This window comes from Polypterus senegalus, chromosome 18 (assembly GCF_016835505.1).
Source record: "Polypterus senegalus isolate Bchr_013 chromosome 18, ASM1683550v1, whole genome shotgun sequence".
NCBI lineage: Eukaryota > Metazoa > Chordata > Cladistia > Polypteriformes > Polypteridae > Polypterus > Polypterus senegalus.
Genome location: NC_053171.1, coordinates 40227111 through 40254379, shown reverse-complemented (window position 1 = coordinate 40254379; position 27269 = coordinate 40227111). Strand labels below are relative to the sequence as shown.

The following is a 27269-nucleotide window of genomic DNA, read 5'->3' as shown; positions in this document are numbered from 1 at the left end:
TGCATGTGGTTTTATCTGGATAGTCTGGCTTTCCTTTCCATATCCACAAGCTATGAAAGTTAAACTAATTCATGTCTCTAAGTGACTCTGTATGACTGAGCGCACGAGTGTACCCCACGTGACCCCATCCAGGTTTGATTCCCGTACTCAATGTTGGTGGGACAGACTCCAGCCCCTGTGATCCGGCACTGGATTGTGTGGGCTTTGTAAGGTTTTTGTAGATTAGCACAATTGGTTTTGTTACTCCATTTCAAATTCTTTCTCAGTCACTGTTTATGAGGAGTTTGAAAATGTTTCCAGTGTTCCTGTGACATGATGTTTGTTTATTTAATGTGATTCTATTGTCTGGAAACATAACATTTTTTGATTTCCTTTATATTTCCATCTTCATATTCTGTAATTTAAATGGATTAGATAGATAGATAGATACTTTATTAATCCCTAGGGGAAATTCACATACTCCAGCAGCGGATTACTTTACCAGTTTAATTTAAGTAAACAGTAGTGCCACTTTCTCTATCTATCCTGCATTGTTCTTTATTAATTGTCATGTCTGCTTTGCTTTTGCACAGTTATTGAGCAGTAAGTTTACAATTATCGCTCCATGTTATAAGTACAGGGTGGTCCAGATCTAATTATACAGATCCAGATCGTCTGGATGACTTTGATTTATGCGGGGACGATTCCAGTTCGGTGCAAAGATGATTCTTCATGTCGTCAGTTCGCACACTTCTCGATGGTCTGGGATTTTTCAGGTGATTTTCTATGTAATAAACTTAATAAGTTATAGCGTAAGGAAAATTGCATAATTAGATCTGGACCACCCTATACGTATTTTGTAAATTTCCCCGTTCATATGTAATGATAATTGTGTTATCTGTTCCACTGAAAAAAAACACAAGCCTTATTTACTTCTCTAATAACACAAAAGTATGACTTCTTATTGGTGGAATTTGTCATGTCATTTTCTAACCTGCTTAATCCAGACCAAGGCTGAGGAGAGGTGCTGGAGCCTATCCTAGCGAGCATAGGACACAAGGCAGGAACAGACCTTGGACAGTGCCAGTCCATCACAGGGTGAACACACACACACACACAGAGGCTAATCTAGTGTTGCCAATCCACCTAACCTGCAAGTCTTTGGAGTGTGGGAAAAAGCCAGAGCATCTGGAGGAAAGCCACACAGACACGAGGAGAACATGCAAACTCCACATAAGGAGGACCTGGGATGTGAATCCTGGTGCTACCACTGCACCTGTTGGTTTAATATTTTGGAATGAAAGTGAAGCATTAGCTGTCTGCCTAACCATCTATTTACCAACTTGCTTATTCAGTTCAAGACCACCTGGTGCCAGTGCCCATGGGTTGGAAGGCTGCAATCAGCTTATCGTCAAACATTTTTGTGCATATCTCACATTCACATGGAACCAGCTTAGAGTTGTCAGTTCATTTACCTGACAAGACTTTGGGATGTGGGAGGAAAGTTGGGAGTCCCTGATGGGAAAACTCACTGTCTCTTTGACCCCATTGTTTCCAGTAGGGAAGGGGCAAAATGCTCACCAAAACAAGCAAGTTCTCTCCTTTGATCCAGTGGACACATTCAGTGTGCAGCACAGAAAAGAGAAAGAGCAGGCCATTAAGTCCATTTACACAAGTGCATGCATAAAGTGTAAGCAGCACAGGATGAAGAAAATTGAAATGGAGTCCGCTACTTACTAACCAAGCAGAAAGCCCTAATCTATGGTTTACATGCATGATCCAATAAAAATATTAATTACATTTACTTTATTTCTTGCTTTAGTTTCACTCCCTTCTTAATTTCTACTCCATCCTCCACTCCTCAGGTTGTGCTCATCATCGTGTGCTAGATATTTTAAGGCTTTGTTGGTTTGTGAATTTGCATATGTAAAACTAATGTCATTCTTCATTATCACTGAATGTTTGTACACCACATTTTGAATAAACAATCTTGTCATTTCCACATGCTGAATGCATTTGTAGTTAAACAAAGAAAGAGCTTCAATAATGGCTCACTCACCTGGCTGATTTTAAAACGCAGCATTGTCACCTCACAGGGTCTGGACTCGGATTCAGCTCCTGCATGTGGAGTTTGCATCTCCCATCCAATGGCCATTCATTTGGGCCGATTAGTGTTGCTAGTCTAGTGTGTGTCTTTGGCTGTGTCGGAGTGCTGCTCTCTCGCCCATGTGTTGTGCCCTTTGATACTGTGTCTTTCTCTGCCTCCCTGCAATTCCAAATAAGATTAATAGTTTGGGGAAGCATTTGGGTGAATATGCATGTGTCATCTAACATTGTGTTATCTAACAGTGTGCCTTCCAGCATTTATCAAATGGACTTTGTCCAATTTATTTTACAAGGTGGTCTGAGTTTATTCCTGCATCATTGTTTTATCTTGGTAGAGTAATATATATTGCTCTACTGTCCCCTATTGTATTATTAATATGTAGCCTTAGAATACCTAATCTCACAGACTTACCATCCCCACCTTCCCTTCTATATCTATAACCTCAGGCAATTAGATGTAGTAAAAAGACAAGCAGGAGTTAAGTCACACATAAAATAATGTATTACTGATAATATTCATTAATAATAACAAAATGCAAAGTACATTTGAATATTGGCAACCATACAACCTGATAAAATGGTGATGTGTAACTCAGGTGGCACACAGACTTGCAGTTACTTAAAATGTCTCTAGTTAAGGCATCGTTGGTGCTCAGCTTTCAGCAACATGTCTGTTCAATATGGCTGCTGAGCTGTGCTCTTCATTGTGTTGTCTTCATCATCACAGGTTAGCAAGAGAGATGCTTCTTCCATCATATGTTGGTTAGAGAGAGATGCTTCTTCATCATATGTGGGTCAGTCAGAGAGAATGTGTTTGAGCAAGCAGATTTATAGGTTTTCTGTCCAACTCCCTACAGCGAATAGGATATCATGGTACTTGAAGGCCTCTGAGACAAGCCAATTCCAAACAGCCATACCTCAGACCAATGGGTGAAATAGAACATCTTATCTCCTGCCCCCCCAAGACCATATATTACGCTAACCTGGCTTTGTGTAGGGGATGGGGGAAAAGACTTTAGCAAAGAAATGCTCATCAAACTGGTTTAAGACACATCCCCCAAATCCTGTCGTAAAATTACAAAGAAAAGTCGTAAACATGGGGGGGATAAACAAGAATGCCTCTCACCAAGGTACCACTAAATTACATTGGCTTGCCTAAATTATAAATAAAGACATACAAAACATTTATCAAGTTATATGTAAAATCTCACATCACAACAATCATCAAGCACATCGGGCACCATCCCTGGACTTGTTGCCAGTCCACAATAGGAAACAGGCATGTGCGCTCCTACACTCACTTGCATGGGGCCACCATAGAGTTGTGAAATAACCCATCATGCATGTCTTAAGGATGTAGGGGTAATCAGAGGAAAAATAAACCCACATGGATAAGGAGAGAGCATGCTAACTCCTGACAGATAGGAACTTGGATTTGAATTCAAATCCAAGTTCCTAAAACTACAAGGCACCTGGAAAAGGCACTACTGTGTCCCAACAGGTCTCTCAGATAGCTCATCATTCATCCATTTTCTAATCTGTCAACCCAGTAGAGGGGCACAGAATGCCAGAGGTTATCGATTCAGCACTATTCAAGGCATGAGCCACCTCAGGATGGTGTGCTAACCCATCACAGGGCATACTCACTCACACAGAAGTGACTTTGATTGGCTAGCAGCACATCTAAGCAGGTTAGAAAATGGATGGGAAATGCTTAAGTGTCTTTCTTCAGATAGTTTGTATTATTCTAGCTTTGTCAGAGCTGCAGGGCCGTTTAAGATGTACTGTATACAGTATTGTCTTTTTTTTACACTTTAGAATGTCCAACAGATCGAAATCTCAGTCTATGTATCCTTTAATCATTATTTTATATTGCCCCATTAACAACATGGAGCTTTATATGGTGTGTACCAAAGGAAGTAGCATTACAGTTCGGGATCAGATATTCAAGCTTACCAGCATAATAAAATAAATGCAACAAGTGTACATAAGAACAAATAATGCAGTCGGTAATGGATAACCTTAATGTTACAGTGCATATACCAACAAGAAAAAGGTAAAGTAGCCATTAGTTTCTTTGGCAAAGAAATCTGGTGTTTACAGGCAAATCTTACTGTAATTCTTTATATGCCCTGTTTTGTGCCATAGTAACTACAATTTATTGTCAATATACTGATAATCTAATTGTACATCAGTTACTCAGAATATGGAACCAATGCAGTAAGCACTTCAAGACAGAGGAGCTTTTATCTGTTGCACCTCTACATGGTTCTACCTTCTCAAACCTGCACAGTATTTAATGTTTGGAAAGCATCCAGGATTAAAACACTTAAGAGAAGTGTATAGAGATCATGTCTTTGCATGAACAATTACCCTTCAAATTTAACTTCCCATCCACACAATTTTCCCACTACTTTCAAATCAGAAATTTTTCTAAAAGGAACCTGCCCAGTTTTCCTCACCTCCCACCCATTTCTGCTCAAGAAGAAATAATAATAAGTCTTGAAGACTCGGACAGTATCTCAATATCTCACACGTGGACAAAATTGTTGGTACCCTTCAGTCAATGAAAGAAAAACTCAAAATGGTTACAGAAATAACTTTAATCTGACAAAAGTAATAATAAATAAAAATTCTATGAAATTTAACCAATGAAAATCAGACATTGATTTTCAACCATGCTTCAACAGAATTATTTAAAAAAATAAACTGGACAAAAATGATGGTACCCCTAACTTAATATTTTGTTGCACAACCTTTTGAGGCAATCACTGCAATCAAACGATTCCTGTAACTGTCAATGAGACTTCTGCACTTCTCAGCAGGTATTTTGGCCCACTCCTCATGAGCAAACTGCTCCAGTTGTCTCAGGTTTGAAGGGTGCCTTTTCCAGACGACATGTTTCAGCTCTTTCCAAAGATGCTCAATAGGATTGAGGTCAGGGCTCATAGAAGGCCACTTTAGAATAGTCCAATGTTTTCCTCTTAGCCATTCTTGGGTGTTTTTAGCTGTGTGTTTTGGGTCATTGTCCTGTTGCAAGACCCATGACCTGCGACTGAGACCAAGCTTTCTGACACTGGCCAGCACATTTCTCTCTAGAATCCCTTGATAGTCTTGAGATTTCATTGTACCCTGCACAGATTCAAGACACCCTGTGCCAGATGCAGCAAAGCAGCCCCAGAACATAACAGAGCCTCCTCCATGTTTCACAGAAGGGACAGTGTTCTTTTCTTGATATGCTTCATTTTTCCGTCTGTGAACATAGAGCTGATGTGCCTTGGCAAAAAGTTCAATTTTTGTCTCATCTGTCCATAGGACATTCTCCCAGAATCTTTGTGGCTTGTCCACATGTAGTTTGGCAAATTCCAGTCTGGCTTTTTATGATTTGTTTTCAACAATGGTGTCCTCCTTGGTCGTCTCCCATGAAGTCCACTTTGGCTCAAACAACGACGGATGGTGCGATCTGACACTGATGTTCCTTGAGCTTGAAGTTCACCTTGGATCTCTTTAGAAGTTTTTCTGGGCTCTTTTGTTACCATTTGTATTATCCGTCTCTTTGATTTGTCATCAATTTTCCTCCTGCGGCCACGTCCAGGGAGGTTGGCTACAGTCCCATGGATCTTAAATTTCTGAATAATACGTGCAACTGTAGTCACAGGAACATCAAGCTGCTTCGAGATGGTCTTATAGCCTTTACCTTTAACATGCTTGTCTATAATTTTCTTTCTAATCTCCTGAGACAACTCTTTCCTTCGCTTCCTCTGGTCCATGTTGAGTGTGGTACACACCATGTCACCAAACAACACAGTGACTACCTGGAGCCCTATATATAGGTCCACTGACTGATTACAAGATTGTAGACACCTGTGATGCTAATTAGTGGACACACCTTGGATTAACATGTCCCTTTGGTCACATTATTTTCAGTCTTTTCTAGGGGTACCATCATTTTTGTCCAGGCCTGTTTCATGAGTTTATTTTTTAAATAATTCTGTTGAAGCATGGTTGAAAAGCAATGTCTGACTTTCATTGGTTAAATTTCATAGAATTTTTATTTATTATTACTTTTGTCAGATTAAAGTTATTTCTGTGACCATTTTGAGTTTTTCTTTCATTGACTGAAGGGTACCAACAATTTTGTCCACGTGTGTATATAAAACATATTAAAGTCTCTTCCTTTCAAAGATTCCTAGTGTCAGTCAGTCATTATCCAACCCGCTATATCATAACACTGGGTCATGGGGGTCTGCTGGAGCCAATCCAAGCCAGCACAGGGCACCAGCCCACCGCATGGCACACACTAGGGACAATTTAGGATCACCAATGCACCTAACCTGCATCTGTTTGGACTGTGAGAGGAAACCGGAGCACCCCCACACAGACATGGGGAGAACATGCAAACTCCACGCAGGGAGGACCTGGGAAGTGAACCCAGGTCTCCTTACTGCAAGGCAGCAGCAGTGCCACCGTGCCGCCCTAATCAACAATATTTCAGCAAAATTTTCTTTTCCTTGCAAAAACAATAATCTGAATTTTAACTGCAGGATTTTACCAATCTTCTGTGTATAAGTTTTGCAGAAAGATTAAAGAAATAATCTGGTTAGTTTCAAAAAAACAATAGTGGATCATCAACATGTACAGCAGACCTCACCATATCACTAATGACCCTACTCATCCTCAGGACTATAAATTCTGTTTTAGTGGTTTGACAAGTGATCAGATCCTGAAAAGTGTCATAAATGCAACATGGTTCAAGAGATCATTTACACTTTCAGCACGTATCTAGGTTTAATGACAAAAACAGAAAAATGGAGATGCATTCTGTATCTTACAGTATGTTGTTTTGTTTTTCAATTGTTATATCTATGACTAAATAAAGGTTGAATTTTGAGATAAACTTCACCTTTAGTCTGCCTGATAAATGATCACTAGTTTCACATCAAATGAGGTTCATCATGAAACAAAATAAAAACAAAGAAAAAAAAGATCTTTCACTTAACTTCTCAGAAAAGAAGTGGAAGGCAGCCACGCATACAGTACACTCTTAATTCCATATGCGCAAAGCATTCAATCATCCAACTTCAAATCTTTTATTGAACAACAACAACAACAACATTTATTTATATAGCACATTTTCATACAAACAGTAGCTCAAAGTGCTTTACATATTAAAGAATAGAAAAATGAAAGACACAATTATAAAACAAAATAAATCAACATTAACATCGAATAAGAGTAAGGTTCAATGGCCAGGGGGGACAGAAAAAACAAAAAAACTCCAGACGGCTGGAGAAAAAATAAAATCTGTAGGGATTCCAGACCATGAGACCGCCCAGTCCCCTCTGGGCATTCTACCTAACATAAATGAAACAGTCCTCTTTGGATTTAGGATTCTCACGGAAGGACTTGATGATGATGATGGTCACGTAGACTTCTTCCTTTTAATCCATCCATCATTGTTGGAACATCATGAAGCTTTGAGTAGGTGGAGGTGGCGCAGGCCACCACCACAAAGAAACCGGAAAAAGAAACAGAAAAGAGAGTAGGGGTCAGTACCGATTTTAGAGCCACCATGAATAGTTGTTATGATGAATTGAACATATAGAGTATCAGGATTAAGTTAAATTACGATTAAAATGAAGTGCATTTATCTTGTTTAAAATTGTTCAAAATGTATCCAGGCCAAGATTCATTGTGTGAATGTTGCAGTCTAGCTCCAGCCTCACTAGGCCACATGTTCTTGGCACCAAATTAACATAATTCTGGACAAAATCTTTGCATGTCTATCAGACAGCGTTGGTATCACCATCATTCCTAATCCATTAACAGCTTTGTTTGGTGGACTCCCAGAGGGGCTGAAAATGGAGAAGGACAAGTTGGATTATAATTGCCTATTCCGTACCACACTACTAGCGTGTAGACTTATCTTACTCAATTGGAAGAATCCCAGCCCAACTCTTTTTAAGTCAGTGGGTAACTGATGTCCTATTCTATTTGAAACTGGAAAAATCAAAATATGGCCAAATCTAATTTATCAAATTTTAGAAGAAGCATTTATATTGGGGAAAAGTATTTTCTCTTTTAGCACAACCCATTAGATTTACTTGGGCTGCTGAGAGGTGTGCAAGTGTGTGTGTGTGTGTGTGAGTGTGAGTTTGCGTTTGCTTAAGATGGTAAATACCAATTAAATAGTAACTGTGCACTGATTAGTGGGCACTGGCTGAAAGCTGAGGAGGGTAAAGGGGGGCATGGGTTAGTGAGAGGTGAAACTAATTTTTTTTGGGAATTTTTTTTTTTTGTTACAGAGAAACAAAAGGAAAGGAAGTGATTGCTCACGGGAGAGGAAAAAGATAGACAGCGGGATAGGCAGTTGTGGTCATGCTGAGAAGTTAAGAGAACAAGTTAAAGAGCTGTTGCAGACATTCTGTGTTGTGGCCATAATCAAGTCTGCTGAGCAGAGGAGCAGATGTGATGGAGTGCATTGTGGCATCTGTGCCAAGAGCAAGGCATCCTGAGGGGCCATCAAAACCAGACAGGGTGGCAGTTTGGGTGTGTGTGCTGGACAGGCTGTGTTGTTGAGATCCTTCATATCCTGAAGAGGACAGAGAGAGAGAAAATGAGACGGGTTTACCCCTCAGCTTTGGTTATTTTAAATACATTTACTGGATTTTCATATTCATTTACACCCAAAGACATCATTTTTATTTGACTTGATTTATTGCATTTATTTATTTATTAAAAGGCGCTATTTGTTGGTACTTTTGAATACTTCTATTTTAATTGTTTTAATAAACTCTACTATTCTTTGGAATTAAGAGTCTTGCCTGTCTTCTCATTCTGCCTGGTCCATTTTGGTCATGGCTATTGATGTCCTGGATTGTGACCATTGTGGCTGTGAGTGCTGGACATCGCTGTAAAGTTAATTATTCTCTGAAGGTTTCATTCCACTTTCACCATTTGCTTTGTGTCTTGCAGAACAACACCCTCCCCTGCAAGTCCCAACTGTCTGGACCTCTCCAGACATCAAGGAATTCAAAGCAAAGCTGAGGCACGAGAAAGGCAAAGTCTTGACTGTGTACCGTGGAGATGTCTTGACGGTCAATGTCCCCACTGTTCCCGAGGGAAAGCAGGTCTGCTGGGAATTTGCAACTGACAACTATGACATTGGATTTGGAATTTATTTTGACTGGACGCCTGTTGTAAGCAGAGCCATTACTGTCCAAGTGAGTGAGTCAAGTGAAGATGAAGATGAAGAAGAAGATGTTGAAGGTGGGTGGAAACATTTGAGTGCAACTGTAGCATAGCAGAAATATTTAAGTTATAGAATGTTGTATATTGAATTATTTGCTTTTATCGTTGTCATGTTACAAGGAATTCAAAATATTTATTAATCGTATGTACTCATGTACTGTATAAGATAAGTCTTAAAACCTGAAAAATCGACCATAAAATTAGACCCCGACTTACACACCCGTTCAAAAATACAACACTTAGTTTGTTTTTTTTTAACATCTTCTTGCTTCCTTCAATCTCACGTCAGTTTCTCAGACACATCGAATTTTGTTGCAGTAGCGCAGTTACCGATTTCTTTCGCCACTTCAATGACTTTTAATTTAAAACCAGCTTCATATTTTCTTTGGATCAAACGCTCCATCATAGATAAGGGATACTCTTACGATAAAGGTGTATGAGGGTGTGAGATACGAAAAACACGAAACAGTGCAGACGTTGCTTTGGAATAGTTCGAGTATTACCGTGTGGTCACATAGGCACAATACATAGAAAAAAAAGGCAGTGTGCTCCGTGGTTACTCTCTCAGGTGGGCGTTACCATATTATAATCTCTTGAACCAATAGTGTGAGTTTTCCGCATTCAACTTATATGACTGACATTATAAAATACCAGAAATTATACGGTAAAATCAAGCCCTGACTTATCCGCGGGAGAACTTAAATGCAAGTATATACGGTAGTTTGTGCTCAGTAAAGATAGTAATCATATACTGTTAACACCATTTCACAATGCTCCACTGGTTGAGTACATTAATTAGTAAAATGGACATTGTTTGGCAGTCCTTTGGTAATGACACTGGCAGCTCAGTTGTCCAGCTTGTTTAACCTGGGAGTCCAAAAGCAGTCAGCTGTCTCTGTCACATTGTTCACAAGAATTTAAGGAGAGATTTCCCTCCAACATTCGAGCCAGCTTCAAAATGGACATGACCGGTAGAGCAAAGGAGGCTGAGCCAGATATGTCCTACAGCAGGGGGCACGTCACAGAAAGAGAGACTCGCATCACTGATTTATTGCTACAACAGCAGTGGAGCGCTCACAGCACATCTTATTTAATCCAGTCAGACATTCACGAAACATAAAGAAACAACACTATGGACTTTTATCCAGCAAAAATGTTTTTTTCTCTCCTAATTTTCTGTATAAGCTATAAATGTACAAATATTTCAATTAAGCAACTTCCACAGTAGTCTCCAAAGTTCACAATTTTCATGTCATTTTCATGATGTGTCACCACAAGCTCAGGCCTCAACCTTTTTCTTTTGGTTGTCTTAAACTTCCTTTTACAATGTGCAAGTTTACTCCTTCCACATTTGATGAAGGATAACAAAGAACCATCAACATCAATGAAAAAACAATGTCTGCCTCTTTTTTAGACCTTACTGAAGAGGGAGTGCATTATCTACAGCTGGGACAGCCTCCCAAGTTTACCAAACATACCTTCAGTAATTAAAAAGAGTGCGATTCATCTTGTTGCCTATAGACACATTTCTCTCCTTTCTGTGCCCCCAATCCCCTATGACTACCACCATGCATGAGGAGTATATAATAATGCTTAGCAAACTGCATCTCTGATTCACAACTACCTCACATGAAGAGCCTTACAAGGATTTCCCTTTGGCTGCCTGCGCTGTACCTAATTCTTTCAGAACAGTATGCCGCAAGATTTTTTAAAACAAATTAATTAAAGAGTTCTTTAAAGAAATATGATGCAAAAGAAGTCTACGATGCAAATTTGATACCATTTTATTTGATTTATGTATCATTTTAATAATATACATGTACTACCTGGGACGTTCAAAAAGTTTTCACACATTTTTTTATTAAGAATTTCAAAAACAAATTTAATCACTTTTCTACAGTCACCTTTGTTTGCGATTCAATTTTCCCAGCGTAGTACCAACTTTTTAATGCCCAGTTACTACTCCTTCCGTCTTCACCATTTCCAATCCTTACATATAATTTGAGACTATCCGTATGTATGGTGTTCGCGTCAATACCCCGTATGTATGGTGTTCATGTCAATACCCCGTATGTATGGTGTTCATGTCAATACCCCGTATGTATGGTGTTCGCATCAATACCTCGACTCAATACAAGTTAGAACCATGCAATGGGACTCTGCCTCTGTAGTTAGAACATAACGTGGCAAACGAGAACGCAGTATTGCATGTTTGAATGCTTCAGTGACGCCGCTGGACGGCCGAGTATAGTAAGTCAGTGTTGGTTCGAGCAGATAACAGTAAGTTCAGTTGGTTTTTAGAACGTTGGTTTGGTGGGGCGTACTTTCCAGGACTAACATCGTTGACTGACTTAAACCCTTCGACAGCTCTGGAACCGTAAGTAATTTAGAACGTATCGCTATTTGCTTGGTACGTCGAAATCTATCTTTGGGCAGTTTGGTTTTGGCATCCATCCTTCTGACATCTATTAGCAAACTGAGTAATGACGGCTGGGTATTAACAACGGTCATTGTTTAAATTTTAGCCAATCTCAGATCTAAAATGACCACGGCAACATAATTATTACTATAACTATACTATATAAATACAGTTTGTTTTGAAAATTTGTTTGCCAGAAAAAATCAAATGATGTGCGCCGAAGAGCTGAGTTCACGTCTCGCAGCCCCGTTTAAACAGGCAGCTTCATTACATCGGCCTAAAAGGTCTATTTTAAGCACAAATCAGTGCCATGATAACAAAATCATTTCAAGGACTTAATAAAACAAATAATTCTTTGCAGAGAAAGTATGGATTTCACAAACGTAGAATTTGTAGCCCAATTCAATTGGGCTCCCAGTCGCTACTGAAAATATAAAAGTGTGGAAACTTTTTGTGTGTCCCTCATATATTAGAAATATAAATTAGTAAATGTATAATTACATGCCTTTATAACCAGTTTACATACCAACTTGTTACACATTTGTATACTAAAAATTATTTTGTATAATCAACTTATATGAACATTTACTTAAATAATATACACATTATGTTAATGTTGCATATGTAATTATTTCAATGAATGCGTCTTATTGTCAAGCACATCTAGTGTCCCTCTTTATCCCCCATTATACCGTGGCCGAATTTGATCACACATACACACGTATTATTATTATAATAAAAATAATTCTTTACATTTATATAGGGCTTTTCTCACTACTCAAACCCTGGATGCGAACCTGTGATCACTTTACTGCAAAGTAGCACCACTACCACTGTAAACAAGTAAAGGCACATGATAATTCTGAGAATTATTTTTTTTATTCCAAAGTATCATAAATAAATAGTTTTAAAAAGATTTTTTTTTATAAAGCCACTTTGGAGCAAAAAGGGTAGTTAATTCCTATTATTATTATTATTTTTTTTTTTTTTTTTGTTAATCAATCAAAATTTGACCTATTTGTTCGTCATATCGGCAAAAGATATATTTTTTGGTGTGCTGCAGAATTTTAGTAATTAGTTTATGTATGCCATGAGATGAAAAGGGCTGAAAATCAGTGCTTCAGAAGGAAGTCCACATGACCATCATCATTACGTTCTTCCATGTGAACCCTGAATACCATAAGGACTGATTGAGGTAATTTATGTTAGGTAGAATGCCTAGAGGGGGCTAGGTGGTCTTGTGGCCTTGGAATCCCTGCAGATTTTTTTTTTCTCCAGCCGTCTGGAGTTTTCTTTTTTTTGCTTTTTCTGTCCTCCCTGGCCATCAGACCTTATTTTTATTCTATGTTAATTAGTTTTCCTGAATTCTATTTTCTTATTTTTTTTGGCTTTTTTCTCTTTCTTCATCATGTAAAGCACTTTGAGCTACATCATTTATATGAAAATGTGCTATAGAAATAAATGTTGTTGTTGTTATCAGTAGTGTCTTCTGAATTTACCAGCATTGAGGTGGTAGCCATATGGACAAGAACTCGCACAAAGGCCATACATTGACATAGCTGATACCAGCAAGAGGTCCTCTGCACCACTTAAATCAGGACCCAGCTGACTTTTATTTGTGAGAGTCACTTACTTCCTGTCTCTTCCAGGAATGCATGCATGTCGGTTTCTTGATAAAAAAACACTGTAAAAACATATTCAAAAGCTGTGTTACCTGATTATATGGGTCCTACTGGGTAAAAAATGTTTGTATGGAACACAGTTGGCTTTCCTAATATAATGTGGCAGTACAGGTCAACAGTAGCAGCAACTCCTTCTGATCATCATAATATTAAAATGTGGCACCTTATTGCTTTACTTCTAAATTTGTGTCCTCTACAGGGCCTGAAGCTATTTTCAGTGCAGGCGGTTTAGTCATTCTGGCCATCTTCTATGTCAGGGTTGTTCACCTTTGTTTATTCTGTGTGTCAAAATCACACTTTATCCCATTTTCTTTCATGAAAGTGAGATGGAATTTACACTGGCAGACATGAAGAGTTTGGAAGAAAAATGAGTTGATGACTAAAATATAAATTTCTTTAACATTTACAGTGTTTGATAATGAGTCATTGTCCACAAGAAAACTATGGAACAGTATCTCATGTTCTGTGGTCCAATCCATTTGTCAGCTGTTTTTGCAACTTGCATTCATACGCAAATTAAAGATAAAGTGTGATGTAGCACTTGTCCATGATAGGTTATTGTGATTCACTAAATTAAACTTTTAAGACAGTGCAGCCAAATTAAGACTTGTCAAACCAAAAATATGAGTTAGTAAATCATGATTATGAGATACCTACATATGAGATAGTACAAACCTAAGTCTTAATCATGAAGTTCTAAAAAAAAAAGTGTGTCATCATAGATAGATAGATAGATAGATACTTTATTAATCCCAAGGGGAAATTCACATAATCCAGCAGCAGCATACTGATACAAAGAAATAATATTAAATTAAATGGTAAAAAAAAAAAAAAAATGATGTTAGCATTTACTCCCCCGGGTGGAATTGAAGAGTCGCATATTGTGGGGGAGGAACGATCTCCTCAGTCTGTCAGTGGAGCAGGACAGTGACAAAAGTCTGTCACTGAAGCTACTCCTCTGTCTGGAAATGACACTGTTCAGTGGATGCAGTGGATTATTCATGATTGACAGGAGTTTGCTTAATAGAATTCAGGAAAACTAATTAACATAGAAGTTTGGCGGGATTATCACTGAAGTAAAATTACAAGATAAAGCACCAAATCAAGACATACTAGGTCTAACGTGTGTGTTAGTAGTTCACAATTATGAACTACTAAATCAAATTTATGATGTGGTAAGTCATCATTTTCAGGTGCAAAGTCATCAGCATGACATTAAAGGACATTTTCATGAAATACAATCTGTTTTTGCTTTGCACCCTCCCCACCCATGGGAGAGGACCAAAAGCTTTAGATTTGTCAAAAATTGTGATCCCTGGTTTTTAACGGATCTCGACGTTTTAGGGTCCCCGATACCAAAAACGTTGATATCTCAAGGATGGTTGTGTGTCTGTCTGTCTGTGTGTGTTTGTCACCAAATTCGAAATTTATGCCTGTTATGAGATGACGGCAAGAGATAGAGACACTCTAGTCTAGAGGAACCCTCAAATACCGTAATTCTGCAATTAATTATGAATTCTTCTTGACAATTGCTATCATATGACCTGTTTTATGAAGAGACAGATCAGCATCAGAGCAGTAAACTATTACTGAAATGTTATAGAATAGTTCATGTAACTTGGTTCCTAGGGCGCAAAGCCTAGTGACATTAACGTCCAAATTTTTTTTCTTACAATTATTTGGCCTTCCATACTGCACAGCTTATCTCTGTGAAGGCCACATACTGTAAATTGTATCTTTTGGGCAACAATGTCCAGCCTTTACCAGTAGAAATAGCTCTACTGCTGTTTGCTTTCTGAAGGAATTATGGATTCTTATCAGCCTTCCAGGACCATCACTGCGCTGGCCCCCCAACCTGTTTTAAGTTTTTTTAATCCTGGAATATACAAGGGCTGTCACCTGTTTTTATAATCAAGAATCAAATGTCAAATATAAAATTTGCATCCATTTGAATATATTCTAATGTTAGTTTTTGAGATCTGTATGCACATCCCTGCATAAGGTGAACACAGATTGCATGGTCTCACACAAAGAGCAAACACATACATACTTTATAGCACTGTTGTTAAGTAAGCCAACAGTACATGTTTTGGTTCTCAAAAATAATAATTATCAGGGACAAAAAGTCTATGATAGTCGATTATATTCCTTTTTGTAAGGTACATTTATTTATTTCTGTAGGATTTTTCCACTTTTGTGGAATTTTGTTGCGCCCAGGTAGGGCAAAGATAGATCTTGGAGGATTTATGGGCACGTATGAAGTTGTAAATAGTGCAAGCCCTGGTCGAATGTAGTAAGTGCTCCTTAAAATCATGCCCCTTTACAATGTATTGCATGTGGTGCTTCTTCCATTCTGCTTTCTTCCTGAAATGTGTCTGCCCTGACTTTGTCATTTAGCCAGGAGTGTTGTCATCTAACTTGGAATATATATCTGCAGTGCCAGATCTCATGTGCTTAAGTTTAATTCATTTCCCTTTCAGCACTAACTTCGTAGTTTTCTGCTAATCACTCCTGTGTCTTTCAAGCTTTTTTAACTTTTTATAACTTGTTTTGGTTAAAGACTTCTGCTAAATAATTACTGGGAATCAGGAGCTGTTGATCACAGTAGGACATTTAGCATGCCTGTGTGTAAAATTCATCTTCTAGATGCCCTAGGACACATCTTCAGTGATGTTCGTGGGGTCATGGGATGTTTCGGGTCTTTCAACATTAGACACCCTCACCCAGGTGACCCAGCCGGAGTTGATTAAGCCCTGTCTTCATCCCAGTAGCAGCCACCCACGGATCAGTCTTCTTAATCCAGAGCCACCTGGTGACTTTCTCTGCAGTTTCATTCACAGATTTAATGCCCCCCTTCTTTGCCTCTCCTGTAGTGCACAATTGATTGAGGATTTTGCGGAGTGAATGTCCTGCAAATCCTCTACAGACAACCTCTGTGGGCTCACAGAGGATCTTCCAGCCTCAGTCCCGGCACTTCTCCAACAGTTCCTGGTACTTTACACATTTCTTCTCATTTGCTTCTTCCATTTGCTCTTCCCAGGGCACTGTCAGTTCAAGCATGATCAGGTGTTTTGTCACCTCAGAGATGATGATCATGTTTGGCCGAAGTGATGTCATGAATATATGTTGTGGAAACTTCAACTGTTTATCCGGGTCATCATGCAGCTAGCTGCTAGTCGGGGACCGTAGAAAGGAGGCCTGTCCTTGTTTTTGGTTGTGGGCAGGGTTTCTCTCCAGCTTTCACAAAGTGAGATCTTTTTTATGGTGTGATGGTACTTGCTGAACCAGATATCAGTGAGTATACTTTCAGGTTCTTCCCTGATCACCTAATTGTGTCACAAGCGGTAGCGGCCTCCCCCAAGGGCCTTTGGGCAGCTGCTGAGGAGATGTTCTAAGGATCCTCTTCCAGAGCATAGAAGACAGGACAGTGTCTCACTTTTGCCCCAGATGTGTAGGTTTGCTGGGCTGGATAGGGCATCATAGACTGCTTGCACAAGGAAGCGGACACTATGCAAGTCTTCCTGCATGCTGTTAGACCAGGTAATCCTGCACTGTAGTACACTGTCCCACCTTGTCCATGCTCCCTGCTCTCTGAGCTCCACTGTCCAGTTCACCCACTCTCCCTCCATGCCTGCTCAAACCTCTTCCTGGATAAGACAGTGTCTCTCCTTGCTCAGGGCTTTTACAACCTGCATCTTTAGGAAGTATCCAACGCCCACTGATTGTTCTGTTTTTGAAATACATAATCCTCACAAAGCCCCAAGTTTGTATTAAAGGAAGACAAGCAATGAAATTACATGTTCTGACCTCAGGCAGTGGTGAGGAGCAGTTATGAAAAACAACAATGGGGTTGAATAATCACTAGCCTAATGTTCTTTGTGCAGAATTTCCATGTAGTAGGTAGGTAGAGAGATATCCTTAACTCCAAATGTATGTTTCTCTTCCTTCACTTTGATTACATCAGTTTGTGCACTCAGAAACTCGAAAATTTGCCTTTGCATGTATCGACCTTCAAGTGCCACCTTTCCTGTATTCTGGAGTTTAGGAATTATTCAGCCATAGAGTGGCCAGCTACTCCAACAAAAGAGGAGTGGAGATAAACCATTGTAGGGCTCTGCCAAGGAAGTCACCTTTGGAAAGAAAACGTCTGCTCTTCCTTACAGGACAGAAGGCTGTCTCTTTTATTTATTGTAGTAATGGTAGTCCAACAAGCAACTCGAATATGTGTGAATACAGTATGGCTATCTGAAAAAAATCCTACAGTGCATTTACAGTAACATCCAGAGTTACGTGACACTGACTGGAGATATTTACATTTTTACATTCAATTGAGAGTATTTAAAAATTGGATCAGCACGGTGGCACAGTGGTAGTTTCCTCACATAGTCCAAAGACACGCAGGTTATGTGACATGGCATTGCTAAAATGGCCCCAGTGTGTGTGTGCCCTGCAATGAACTGGCATCCTATCCAGGGTTTGTTCCTGCCTTGTACCCTAGGTCAGCTGGGATAGGCTGCAGCACCCCCGCGATCCTGGTCTGGATTATGTGAGTTAGAAAATGACATGACATATTTAAATATTAGTACGTATTAGATTTATTTGAAAATCAGATGACAAAGTGACATTCATTCAATGTACAGTATAATAAGTTATCTACTCTGTAGAGTCCACCGTATCTCTTTTCAGCCATTCTGTCTTTCTTTCTTTTTCTTGAACTTAGAAGAATTCACTTCAAGAACATCGTTCACAATAAAGGAGTTGTCCCAGCCTGCAGAAGTGAATTTGTTTAAGTGTTCTACAGTTACTAGTGAGGGTGTGCCTCTCTCTTCCGTTTTCTCTTCCTCTTCCTTATCCTTTTCTTCTTTCTTTCTCTCTATTTGTTCCTTTGGCTTCTGTTGGGTTTTGCCCATATTTAGTGCAGACCTGTTGCCTCATTCAGTCTCAGAGAATCCCCAACATTAGTAATAAAATAGCAAAAGTGATGCTGTAGATTATTTTTACTTTGTAGTATACAAAGTATAGGGAAAGTATTGTAATCGTCCAAAAAGTCGATTTTGATTAAATCTTTTAGACCTCCCTGAGTCAGAAAATACCATTTTTAGAATTATGTCTGTGTGTGTGTGTGTGTGTGTGTGTAAACATGATAACTTGAGAGTGCTTTCACTTAGGGCAACCAAATTTTGCATACCAGTATTAGGTACAAAACGTAGATTTCTATCAACTTTTGAGCTATTTTTGCAAATCAGAACTGGTACTTTTTTATTTGTGCAGCTGCAGAGTCCGATTTATTCAGCTTTACGTTTATAATAATTTTTCAGTATATTATTAATTTGATCTGATATGTTGTTGATAGTTCTTTTTATATACATAATATAAAAATATAATCATTGTCTTACGGTTTACTCCTCAAATATCAATCCCCATATCTGAGTATATGAGAAAGTTGAGGGGAGACCACTCCCGATTTTTTGTTACAGTGTTGATAGGTAAAAATAATTTGCATGGTAAGTTTGGAATTTTTGAAATCAGTTATTTTTTCACAGTTGTGGCATTCATTCATTTCCTTCATTATTTACTGGAAAATGGAAAAAAGAAGATGGATCCAGCCAAACTGCTTACTGTAAATGTGGGGGTCTATGAGCACTAGTGGAAAACCATTAAAAACTGCACTTTGAAGTAGAAAAGGTCCCAGTTTCAGAAAACACACCTTTCTTGTTTTAAATGTACATTATGACAACTCAATGAAGGCTGAATTAATTCACTTTTCTCACAGATAATTAGCACTGTCTTTCCTGAAGGAAGCATATGTGGTTGGTTCTTTGTTGATAGCAGCTGTTATGGGTGGAATTTCATGTAAACTACAGCCATTGTTATGGATGCCATGACGCAGAGTCCAATGTCCTGAAGCAAAGTATGCGTCTGTATTTGTAAAGCACAATTTTGCCTTTTAGCTAAAATGGTTGGAAAATGCACACACCTGGGATGTGAGCATAACATCAAATAATGGAGTGACTTAATTTTAACGTGCATTTGTTTGGAGTACAGACAACATCCACTAAACATTGCAGAGCATAAACACTCCATGCAGTCACTTGGATCTTTGAGGCACTGGCGCTAAGAAGATCAGTAAACACATATATTCTAATGAATGCCGTCTGGTAAGTCCTTACAGCTTCACTCACTTCTGCCAGTTTAACTTCAGAAAAAGGAAAAATGTCATCAGAACTCTTTATTTGAAGATGACTGGAAAATCATCTTTATCAGTAATAAAAACTGCTGCATCACATTGCAAAGCACACTCATCTGTGTTTTCCGTCGTGGTAACAGGAAGTCTCTCTTTCTCTCTCATCGTCCTTGAAAGACATTTTATTTTATTCCTGATGTGCACCACCAGTCATTAGTTAAGTTTTACTCTTCTGCCTGTCCAGTTATATGTCTGTCCTTTTCACCCCACCTTCAATCTGTTACATTTTATTCATATTTTGTGGGTTGAAATGAGGTTCAGTAAAATGGCATCTTCATAGTCGAACATACCAGTTATATAAACTGAGAACTCCTTTGACTAAACGCTTAGAGGCTTCATTCTTTTGGAATGCACCAAATTCTGACCTAAGAAAAGGTCATATTGACAATCCTTCCCTGAGCTTTGTTGAATTGTGGTGCATATTAGTAATCATGGCAGAATTATATGATAAAGTGATGCAACATCAGTTATGATTGTTAACCTTTTCATCAGGAACTCTCTTGTTGCATAGACCAGAAGGAACATGGCTGTTCTCAGATTTATGTGAGTTAAGCAATGATGACTAGTATTCGGTTAGTGATATAATCTACCAGTTTGTAATGTACCAATTTCCAACAAGTTCCACTAATAGCCTTCATTTATATCTTAGCGAGTTTGGGATATTTGCAGCACACTCCCATGACCCTCCAGTCTTGAGATTTAATATCTCTAGTCAATCACTTGGACAGAATCGCAACAGGCTTGGTTTTGGCTTAAGTCACTGGAGTAGGTGGCTGTGTGTATGAGACTTGACATCCAGCGAGCACTCACCTGGAAGAACAATGTATACAATGAAAAAATGGGTGTTTAAAACTGCAAAAAGAGAAGAGAGATTTGCCTGTCTGATGTTTTGAGATTTTTATACCATTAAAGAACATAAAAAGGAAAAAAGACAGGTGGAGACTTAAGGCTAAACTCACTGTACCTGGAAAGCTGGTGTTGTCAGGCACTGTCATCATGTGGCTGTCAAAAAGCTGTGAGCTGACAATACTTTGGAAATTTGAAACTGTGTTGAGAAAGAATGATCAAGTCTTGTAATCTTTCATCCAATGCGATTCCCAATTAATTTAGTCATCCTCATAACAACGAGATCCAGCAACTGACATCTGAAAGTTTGACATGCTCTCTTACTATTGTGATTGGTGCTCATTATTCTTTTTTTTAATACGTTTCTGAGGAGTTTTTGCAATTTCTTAATGGTTATACTGGAGTTTCTGAGGTCAGGGAATTTGATTAAGACATTTATTTCATCCTTTCTTGGTTCCTGACTGAATTCTCATTAGAGATTGCAGCTTTTATTAAACCAGAAATATGTCAGTCTCTCTCTCTCTCTCTCTCTCTCTCTCTCTCTCTCTCTCTCTCTATATATATATATATATATATATATATATAATAGAGAGAGAGAGAATATATATATATAATAGAGAGAAAGAGAGAGATATAGATATAGATAGATAGATACTTTATTAATCACAAGGGGAAATTCACATAATCCAGCAGCAGCATATTGATACAAAAAAAATATTACATTAAACAGTAATAAAAATGCAGGTAAAAACAGACAATAACTTTGAATAATGTTAACGTTTACCCACCCGAGTGGAACTGAAGAGTCTCATAGTTTGGGGGAGGAACGATCTCCTCAGTCTGTCAGTGGAGCAGCTGCTATATATATATATATATATATATATATATTATAGAAGAAAGATTATGCCATAAATATAACATTTTTCTCTTAAGGGGTCATATAAAATAACAAGAAATACATTTATCATAGTGAATAATAAAATAACAGCGTCAGCTTTTAAGGATAAACTCAGAAGGATATGAGACTCAGACACATGCCAGGTGCACATTGGACTAGGGTTCAAGTTTAACTCTTACACCGTTTAAGAGGGGGTTTTGGAGGAGCGACCGCATCTCCTTGAGGTGCGTTCGGCCTCCCTCTTCACAACACGAGTGGCAGAGACGCGAAGTGGCTGGCTCATAGCGCAGGCCAGGGAGGTTGGCGAGCGAAGCAAGAAGGGGGTAACCTATAAATGTAAATATATATATATATATATATATATATATATATATATATATATATATATATATATATATATTTCAGTATATATAAAGAGAGAGAGACCCGAGAGTACTTCTGGTGACACATGATTACACCCTGAATGCAATTCCAGGTCAAGTTGGACTCTCTAAAATGTGTGAGTTCTCTTCCCCGCGGCTCCCTCTGGTGTCACCCACATACGCTGTCAGGTCTGTCCAACAGGACTGCAATTTCCAAGGTGTCCTGCGAGTGTACAAATGGAAGTTTGACTCGAGTGATGCTGCCATCTGACATATTGGGGGACTACATAACCCCAAGAGACAGTCCTTCCCTCCCCTTCTGTTATATGTTCCTGGCCAGGAAAGGTATCTGCAGCTGCCCCGGCTGGGACATCTGTCCACCCATATCCTTGCCTTATGGCCTCCTTTCTGGATAAGGAACCATCCTCCTTTGTGGTCGGGATGCTAGTCTGTCCACTTTGGTACCTATAAAATATTATCTACGTCCTTAGTAGGACGGCAGTAATTCTAAGATGAACAAAGGAAAAATAACACTTGAGAATGGATACACTTAGCTTCTTTTACTATTGTCTGACACTCACAGTAATACAATTTTCAAAGGAAGCACCTGGCAAAGCTCAGTGCTGTTGTGCAGTTCCTGCAGTCATCTCCCTCACTTTAAGAGTGCAGGAGGCATTTTTCTAGGTACGGGCAGGAGTGATGTCGTCTGTTGGTCCATAGATGAGCTTCCATTTTCAGTGCAGTTGCCAGAGATTTATGCTTTTCTCACGGTCTTTGCTTCCAAAATAAGAACATGCAATTTTCTAACATGGGTTACAATATTTTGCTGGCACAGTTCAATTTTAAATAGCCTGCAGTAACTGCTGACCATAAACTGACCGTCAAACCACGGGGTACACCTTCTCCGCTTTAATACCCTGCCTGAGTTGCTTCCATTTGTTTTTTCATATCTGTGTTTCGACTTCTCCCTGTCAGTTTCTTCATGTGGCTTAAAGGCTTCATCTGTGTCCATTCATGGCTTCAGTTACCCGTCTCAAGTAAAATAATGTAATGTGTAATAAAACTCACAGTTTACATGCATGTTAGGTGAACTGGCTACACTGTGTGTTTGGGGTGTGTGTGTGTGTTCGCCCAGCAATCGACTGGCACCCTTTTCCAGGGTTTGTTCCTGCCTTGCGCCCAATGTTAGGTGGTAGTGGCTCTAGCACCCCCCTGAGCCTGGTCTGGATTAAGCAGGTTAGAAAATGAAATGAAATGAGATTGCAGTGGCTCACTTTAAACCTTTAACCACACCAAGTTTTTGTTTTTAGCGTCTTATTGTGGTACCATTTTGAATATTGACGGGCAACCTCCAAGATGTCCCTGAGAGAGTGCTTCTGTGATGTCATCAGCACGACCCTTTGAAAAGGTTGTTTATGCACTGTTCGGGTATCCATGTTTTGGATAAAACTCAAAGACTTAACGTGTGCTTCTCTGGATTTTTGTTCTCGGTTTTCTGACTTGCTTTCCGGTTTATGATACTGATTCTTGTCTCGCATTTCAGACTTGGTGAATGACCAGTTTGTCTCTTTGGTTTTGACCCCGGCAAGTACTCCATTTTGTTCTTGTGTCATCGTTTGGTCCGTAAATTAAACAATTCTGCTTCAGCAGAACACTTAATGAGAAGTCGTGTAATGTGTCACTGGCCTTAGCAGTGGAGTTTGACAAACAATTGTGTGTTGGACAGGAGGCCTGGTTAGTCAAACCAGCCAAGGGGTGGCATGGCCATTACATTACATCTATAATCTGCCAATACTTAAGGCCTTTAAAATGAGAAAGTTGAGCAGTTACTCTTAAATAAAATGAAGACCGATATGTACATGTGAAGGTAGGATTCAATTTAGCTTTGTCTTCTATATGAATAATTAACCCTGCGACTTCAGCCAGGTAAGGTCATGTATTATTCCAGCTTCAAGAAGAATTACTGTCCCTTAGCCCTCAACTTACTGTTTGTTTGTTTTTTTTTCCCCTCCAGGCCCTGTTAGTCCAGGAGATGTGGAGAAAGGATCCAAAACTTCACGTATGTCTCATCTGGGAGAAATTTTGCCTGTCTACAGGCAAGACAGCCATCTGATGGTGCAGCATGGGAGCCATGAATACCCAGGAGAAGGAACATACCTCCTGAAATTTGACAACTCCTACTCACTGTGGAGAAACAAAACTCTTTATTACAGAGTTTATTATAGTGATTGAGAAGCAATCTAAGGCTTTTCAAGGACTGCAGATGACACCGAGATGTTCCTCTTTCCCGTGTTGTGATTTCTGTCAGTGTTCCCCCTTTCAGAGGGGTGGCTTCATGTACTGGTAATGTGGTTCATAAGAAAAGTGCAAATCCAAGTCCTCAGCCTGTGAATTTCAAAACTACTACAGTTTTGTAATAGTAGACAGGGAAACCCACATGTTTGACTTTCCCTAGTGGTTTTTGGGGGAAAATGAAGCCACTGTATGGTGTTAAAAAAAACAAACTCTACCCACTCGAAAGCCAACCTTCCAGCCAAATACTTCACATCTATAATACGCTGGCAGTATTTGAATGGTCTGCCCTCATCAGTGGATACCCTTCTGTAAGTCATGGCACCTGAGTTGTGTGAGCTGCAGGAACGTCAGGGGAAATGTGCTGCTTGACTCATGGGTACCTCCGATCTGTAGGAAAATGTGTAAACGCTTCTGTTATTTTCTGCATGGTTATGATTGGGTTTCATAGTCAGCAATTTAGTATGCAGGAGGAAAAAAAAAAGAATTCCTTGTTCATCTCCTGTGCTGTGACAGAGGGTTTTTATAATAATTTACACTTAAGTAGAGTATATTAAAATGGCAGTCAGTCATCTGATTAGAATTTTAGGGTGCCTGCATTAGGAAGCTACCAACTTATTGGTTTAGCATCATCAGCCCAGTGCTGCAGGTTCATTATGAACAACATGTCTGAAAAGGATGAGGAAATAGAAGGCACCTAGGAAAAGAAATGAGAAAATATTGGTATTAATTATAAAATAGTTGACTTTTTGAGATGAAAGACAAGGCTGTAGTGGCTTAATTCAGGGAGGCTGTTGAATCTGGAGAATCTGTAATTCAATTATATCATTGATCAGTGAGCCGAGACACAAGTCAGACGTGTTTTATTTGGGCTTTGTGCAAACTCTCTGGTGCTCATCTCGCCTGTGATGTTACTGTGAGGATGGCCTTTTCTTTTGAACGGAATGTATATTTACTGTGTACGACAATCACTGCTTTTCTCACCACGTGCAGCCTCATTTCCTTTTGTCCAATATACTGTGTTTCCAGTAGCATGAAAACCATTACAAACCTATGCACACATTTACACTGACACGTTTATGATGTACTCTGACGCAGACACACACATTCTGTAATGTTTAGAAATTCACTCCTGCTGATTTGCACAGCAAATTCCCAGACACACACACACGCACACGCACGCACACACATGCACACAGATCATTTCAGAATCACTAGGCCCACAAGCGTGTCTGGGCTGCACACATTTTCAGGTTGTATATACGATATGGTGGTCCAGGTGACACAGGTGTCTTTTCCAAGTGAAGTAAGCGTTGTGCTCAAGCCAAAAAACATTGAAATTGTTACATGGATAACTGCAGATTTATTTCTTTTTAAAGATGATAGTTTACAACATCACCAGCAGATATGAGATTTTTAATTGTATCATAGTGAAGGCAGATCTGTGATTTTTATTAAATGTGGAAACAAAGTATACTGAGATAATATTTTCTAAGTGGGTACTGAATGTCAATGTTTGTAGCAAAAACTATAAAATTCAGATCATTTTTTTTATAAAACCATGTACTTGCACTAATGATTGTAGTACATATTAACTAGTAATGAAAAATTGTAATATATATATATAATGAATCTGTCAATGGAGTTTGTTTTCTTGACCCTCTAATGGATCAGAGGTTTCTGTCACTGGTCCCTAAATGACTCCTGATGTCTTTTAACAAAATAAACTGTGTGATGCCAACTAATTTATGTGTCGTAAATCTCCCCAGGTAATCAAAGATTTGGCTGCCCTTTGGATGTTGAACCTCTCCAGAATGTTCTGATTGTTCGCAGTTTCCTGAGTGGTGACAGCCCAGTAGACTTGATGTGCCTCAGGGCTCCAGGGAACCTCCATTTTCATTTAATGTCACCAAAGTCTTCTGAAAGGAATGTCTGTGTGCATCAGAGCTACACACATCACACCGAGGAGGACAGTAGGACCCATAAACATCCACAGCTAGTGTCAGACTACGTTTTGTTTTAATTTAAAGTCATTTCCCTTTTGTTTATATATCAGAAAGTGACCAAACACTGAGTGAGATGGTGGTATCAGTGCTGGGTCACTTGAAATCTGTTATCTGGTTAAACGTGTTCACAGTCTGTACTGCTGCTGATTTCAATTGCAAACAGTCTATGAATTAGCAGAAGTTAATTTAATATTCTTAACAGAGAATTAGCATAATTTCTCATCTTATTGCGTAGGTGTTCAGCTCGGACTGAATGATTGTGCAGTTTGTGTTTTGTCTTTCTGAGATATTTACAGTAATTACCAGAGAGCTGTTCAAGAATTTGTTTTCATTATTATTAGTACTACGGGGCTTTGCTCGCCAAACACTCCAGCCTGTGCTATGCGCCAGCAACTTTGGTCTCTGCCACTCGCATATGTGGATTTCACTTTCACCAAACAACAAATCTTTTCATTCTCGTGGATATGCCCTTTTTTTCCATGATGGCAACACAAATTAGACGATCTACAAGTCTCTGACTTTAAAAATGTAAATCCGAACAATATATTTGATCTGTTTTTGATGTTCTGGTATTTCACAGAGTAATAATTTCCGTCTGTTTGCACTAATGCGATCTTTACTATCATTTTTTGAGACTTTCGAATTTTAGTACTTTCATTATCTCTAACCTGCTCTGCATGTGTTATCGCGCCAACGTTTTTGAACCTCCTTATGACGTCTACTTTGTCATCTACTCATTGTCTTGTCTTACGTGACATGAAAGTATCTCTCTGAAAAAGTCACATCTCGTCCCAGGCTAAAAATTCTCGTCTCGTCCCAGGATTTTTTTTTATTGTAATTCAAACTTGATTCTTAAGACGCTTTCCCACCACAGGAACTTCACTCAGGAATCAGTGACGTTTTAGAAATATAGGAATTGTTGTAACATTGCCACCACAAGAAATAAAAAAAAATAAGACTAATATTTGCCTTTTTAAATCAAAATACTGTATATTAGTGTGGACTTCGCCCTTCAAGCTGGAGTAATTTGATTACTTGTGTCCATGCTGTGTGACTTTTTGTGACCTTTGAGAACAGCTCACCTTGTTTCTGGCCATGTTATCGGACTGATTTATTGTTTGTTGAGTGACATCACGGCCCAGCAGTTGAGGCTGCTGTCTCACAGCGTCCGGCCTGTACTTGAG

General features: G+C 39.0%; 1 protein-coding gene across 1 annotated transcript in view; it reads left to right on the top strand.

Annotated features, from left to right (window-relative positions):
- Positions 1 to 25824, top strand: part of tmed8 (transmembrane p24 trafficking protein 8) — a 33279-nt gene extending 7455 nt beyond the window's left edge. Inside the window, exons 5-6 of the mRNA XM_039741493.1 lie at positions 9061 to 9354; positions 23802 to 25824. Coding sequence (XP_039597427.1) covers positions 9061 to 9354; positions 23802 to 24019 — 512 coding nt within the window. The 3' untranslated portion in view covers positions 24020 to 25824. The remainder of the gene's footprint in view (positions 1 to 9060; positions 9355 to 23801) is intronic.
- Positions 25825 to 27269: the final 1445 nt, after the last annotated feature.